This window comes from Cyclopterus lumpus, chromosome 21, assembly GCF_009769545.1.
Source record: "Cyclopterus lumpus isolate fCycLum1 chromosome 21, fCycLum1.pri, whole genome shotgun sequence".
In the NCBI taxonomy this organism is placed as follows: Eukaryota; Metazoa; Chordata; class Actinopteri; order Perciformes; family Cyclopteridae; genus Cyclopterus; species Cyclopterus lumpus.
Genome location: NC_046986.1, coordinates 5,880,073 through 5,885,048, shown reverse-complemented (window position 1 = coordinate 5,885,048; position 4,976 = coordinate 5,880,073). Strand labels below are relative to the sequence as shown.

Sequence of the window (4,976 nt, the reverse complement as noted above, 5' to 3'; positions counted from 1 at the left end):
CGCTCTTGTTGTCAGTCTGATATGTATGTCATACTTCGTTATCTGACGTCAAGTCGATTTGAGACCAGTTTCCTCTTCATACAGTGTGTAAATGAAACATGCAGACCGTTGTTTACACCCAGCTCCGCCGCCGCTGTGGGAAACTGATCTGCTCAAATTAACTTGTGACGCAACACTGTGTGCTTTCATACATCGCTTATGTTTTATATTCTACGGACAAACATCTCCATCATCGTAACGATATTCTACCTGTGCAACACGCGCTGGTCCAGATTAAACGATAAGGACACACGATAAGGACCCACATTGAATAACTGCACACAGGAGTTAGCGTAGTAACATTTAAAAAAAAAAAGTTAATCTTTTCTTTCGAAATGTTTTACTTTTATTATGATTTTTAATCCACTTTTTAAAAAAATGTTTTAATACTCTGTTAATCTTGCACATGTTGAAACATGTCAAACCTGGAACGTCGGTATCAAAAAGTCAAAAGTTAAAAATTGCTGGTGAGCCCAGAGCCACAGCTGTCATCTCAGTAGAGATATTTCCAGATATCTCTTATTTCTTCGAAATTGTACCACATGGATTTGATCAAAATGTTAAATTCATATCAAGCCATTTTTCTCCTGATAGGATTAGTTGTTACTGACCTCTTTCAGGGGATGCCGGGTCACAAAACGCTTCAATGTGTCGTCCCCGAGTGCAGGGACAAGATATGTTGTGTCCTTTTTTAATTTGATTTGGAGGACTTCAATTGCAGTTCTGTCCCCAAGTAATAGTTACAGAGACTGCTTTCTGCTCTCTGGCCACACGGGGGCAGGGTTGAGCCGGTAACGCTCGGTAGATGAGGACTAATTGGTTAAGTTTGTGCAACTTGGTTGAAAAGGTGCGCTCACCTTTTTACTCATGCAGCGAAACGCCGTCGGCGAGGAAAACATCGCCGGTGCGCTTTTCTTTCTCCAAATAAGAGCAAAAGAAACAAATATTCTGTGCATGTAAACGTATGTATTGTTACATCATGTTTGGGAATAAAGGAACAGTTTGACATTGTGACATCCCGACTTTCTTATGTTACGTTACATAACGATAGTAAAGTCAACGCTGATGTTCCGTTTAACTGCCCCGTTTGCTGCCGCTTCTCGGAGCGCGGAAACGTGCCTCCAATTGACAATTGCGTATGTTCTCTGCTCCCGTCGACACCCGGACCTAGTTGTTCCTGTTCTCCTTCTCTGCAATAAACTACTGGTCTAAGAACTGTCGCTGCATTTGGGTCCCTGAACTCACCACACCATAACCATGTGGGTACAACCCCAACAAGTGCATTAGAGATCTCTGGGGGTCGCTTATATTTAAACATATTTTAATAAATGGCTGCTATTACATTTGGTTCAACATTGTCGGAGCTACGCTAACGAGTTAGCTGTCAAATGACAACATTGATGCCACTCTCATAATTGATTTGTTGAATATGAAGCTAGCTGCTTAGCTTCATTTAAGAGGAAACAGCTGGCCGCTGAATGCACAGTATGAATGTATTCAGTGGATACCTCCATCTTTAATTATAAACTGTACACACAGAATTTACTCTAAACCCTCATTTGCATATTCCATAACGGGTCACCTTAGACCAACAATTAAGAAACGGTCACCTTAGACCAGGCATGTCCAAAGTCCGGCCCGCGGTCAGATTTCATACGGCCCGCAGATTCGGTCTTATAATGTGTTAGTTATGGCTCGCTATCTCTGTCAGAATAAATAAATACAAATGTAAACATGTAATTCCTCATTTCACCACACGGTGGCAGCACCGTTCTCAATGGGCGTTGACACCAAACGCATCGCCGGCAGAGCATCTCAACGCTGATTGGCCGGCCAGTTGAGAAACTCGCCGGCCAATCAGCGTTGAGATGCTCCGCCAGTTTGTGCTGCTGCTCTCGTAGCGCTGGAAGCGGAGTCGGTGAAATTCCCCGAGCTGTGTGAGCCTACGGGTGATGTTATGAACCCAGACACCAGGGCGTTAGATGTTCCGACGTTTATGGGATGTCCACAACAAGTGGATACCTCCATGTTCATTTATAAACTGTACACACAGAATTTACTCTAAACCCTCATTTGCATATTTCGGAACACTGTGACGTCACAGACTGTGACTTCATAGAACCCGTCATAAAAGGCACAATAGAACGCTCGGTGCCAGCTCCCATATATAAACTCCAGCCTTCCAGCAACAAACACTATTTTTGTTAGAAAAGTCTTCATCAGTCTTCAGGTGTAATGGGGAAAGTATTAGGAAAACACTTCTACGCTGAGGAGGACATCGTCCCTGGAGGAAGGAATAGAGAAGAATCACAAGATGGGGAAAGCCCACAGAGCAGGCACCTGGACCCCAACCCCTGTGAAGATAAGTTGCCGTCCAGCTCCGTCCCTGGGCAAAAAAAGAGGAAAAGAATAGAAGATGGGGAAAGCGTACAGAGGGAGAAAAGCAGGAGACTGGACCTCATCCTGGACCCCATCCCCCGTGAAGATGAGTTGCCGTCCAGCTCCGTCCCTGGGCAAAAAAAGAGGAAAAGAATAGAAGATGGGGAAAGCGTACAGAGGGAGAAAAACAGGAGACTGGACCCCATCTCCTGTGAGGATGAGTTGCCGTCGACCTCAGAGGACACTGGTAAGCTATATCCCCATATTTTAACTATTATTCTGCTATAAATGGTTTAAGAGACATCGAATGATCGTCTTGTGTTTTTGTCCTCGTTCGTGTTGTGAACGTCAGTAAATTCATGTTGTGATGTTTTTTCTCTCATCTCTAGAAAGCAGAAACCCACCCGAGGCGGCTCAGAGCGAGAGAAGCGCCGATGATGGACCGATTCTAGACTCGTCAGCCATGTTTAAGGCCAAGTACCGGCAGCAGAAGAAACTTGGCGAAGGAGGATGTGGATGCGTGTATGCTGGCTATCGTAGAGAGGATAATCTTCCTGTAAGTTTTTCACATGTTCTTTCACACACATACAGACACACACACAGAGTACGGTCAGGAAGTGTAACCAAAAAGTCTTGTTTGTATCTCCCTTAGGTCGCTATTAAGCATATTACCATAGACGAAAATCTCCTCCTTCACGAAGACACTGATGGGCTCCATATCCCCATGGAGGTCGCTGTGCTAAGGAAACTAGAGGCCGAATCAGAGCGGCATTCAGCACACGTTGACCTGCTGGACTGGTACATTGTGGACGAGGAGCTGATCCTGGTGCTGGAGAGACCGATGCCGGCCGTAGACCTCTCCAACTACATTGAATCCAAAGGAGGCCACTTGAAAGAAAAGGAAGTTAAGGTAAGCTGCTGTAGTCATCTCAGAGTCTCAGCCATGAAAACATGTCCAAGCATCCTCTCTGATCCCTCAACTCTCTCTTTTTTGTCTTTCAGGTTATAATTAAGCAGTTGGTGAGTGTAGCCATTGACCTGCAGGAGAAACACATTTTCCACCGGGACATCAAGCCGGAAAATCTCCTTATTGAGACCTGCATGAAGGCGCCGCGAGTTCGCGTCATCGACTTCGGTCTGAGCTGCTTCGCCGAAGAAGACGACGCCTTTGACACCTTTTATGGTAAGAAGTCCAATTTTACTCCTGCTCTTTATTAACTTTACCCATCGGGGACTTTTACATTGAAACAAAGCTCTTCCTCCTCCTCAATGTCTTTTTATTATGTCTGTATATTTTAGGTACTCACATCCCCCCAGAGTGGTCCAGTCGGGAGGAGTACAAAGCGGGACCCTCGACAGTATACCAGATCGGAATGGTCCTGTTCTTCATGCGACACAAGGCGGCATCTACACCGGAGATGACCTTTCAGGAGCTGAATGAGACCAGTTGGCTTTCCAAAGGTAAGAAAAACATAAACACAAAAATCTGTTCATTTGAGTTCACGTTGCGATGGATCACATGACCTCACCCATTCTTCTCCTTTCTCTACAGATGGCAAAGATTTCTTTGAGGCGTCCTTATGTGCGGACCCGGATATTCGTTTCACTCTGTACCAGCTGAAGCATCACCCGTGGCTGAGATAGTATCACACACACAAACACACGCACACACGTCTTCATTTATTTATTCCTCATACGTCTGCCAATCAATTTTTACCCGCTGTCATCGTAACACCAGCCGCGCAGATCAGCTGGTCCACTCTATTCAATAAGCACAAGGAAACAATGATATGGTTAGCCTATCATCTTGCTGCTGTCTTATTTAAATATGACTGTCTCTCTACCGTCAGTTCATTCATGTTGCTTTTACGCACAATTCAAGGTGAAGACAATAATCAGAACGTCGCATCCGGATCTTCTCCTCGATATAATATAAATATGGCCAGGAGCCGAGGCGCTGCCCAAACCGTGAGATTGTTCAATCTCTTGCATTTCCCTGTTGGACAGGAGAAACATTATCGTAAATACATTAATAGCAGCGGGCCTCAAATAATCTCGCTACTATAAAGGGCTGGTCCCATCATTTCAAGTCAAGATGACTCAAAAGATCTGATCAATACACGATTCAGCCAATCACGTATTCAGCTAATTATAATATAAATATGGCAGACTGCGGCCAGGAGCCGAGGCGCTGACCAAACCGTGAGATTGTTCAATCTCTTACATTTCCCTGTTGGACAGGAGAAACATTACCGTACATCCCATAATGCCGTAGGGCCTCAAATAATCTCTACTATAAAGGGCCGGACCATCAGAGCAGTTTCTCAAGCAGCTGAAAGAGGCAGCCAGTGGATCTGGATCAAACAGAAGGACCCTTGCTGGGCTATAACTTCATGACCCCCCCACCCCCACAGGGGAACCCAATTCAGATCCCTCCAACTTGAGGAGGGCATATGAGGTATGCGGTCAGCTGTAGGGCTGGCTCAGGGAAGTGGACGCCCCTGCCTTGCATAGTCCCGTGGGAAATCTTAATTGGGCATGGGACACAAGCTAAGGCT

General features: G+C 45.4%; 1 protein-coding gene across 1 annotated transcript; it reads left to right on the top strand.

Annotated features, from left to right (window-relative positions):
• The first annotated feature begins 2,878 nt into the window (after positions 1 to 2,878).
• On the top strand, positions 2,879 to 4,062 carry LOC117750537 (serine/threonine-protein kinase pim-2-like). Its single transcript, XM_034561793.1, has 5 exons — positions 2,879 to 2,974; positions 3,071 to 3,328; positions 3,421 to 3,601; positions 3,718 to 3,879; positions 3,971 to 4,062. The coding sequence occupies exons 1-5, from the start codon at positions 2,882 to 2,884 to the stop codon at positions 4,060 to 4,062; spliced, it is 786 nt and encodes a 261-aa protein (XP_034417684.1). The 5' UTR covers positions 2,879 to 2,881.
• Positions 4,063 to 4,976: the final 914 nt, after the last annotated feature.

Bases quoted from the DNA above. Each gene is read 5' to 3' on its own strand.
- LOC117750537 (XM_034561793.1), top strand. From the start codon at position 2,882: ATGTTTAAGGCCAAGTACCGGCAGCAGAAGAAACTTGGCGAAGGAGGA. The intron at 3,602-3,717 runs GTAAGAAGTCCA...TGTATATTTTAG, and splicing joins CGCCTTTGACACCTTTTATG to GTACTCACATCCCCCCAGAG. The intron at 3,880-3,970 runs GTAAGAAAAACA...CTTTCTCTACAG, and splicing joins GACCAGTTGGCTTTCCAAAG to ATGGCAAAGATTTCTTTGAG.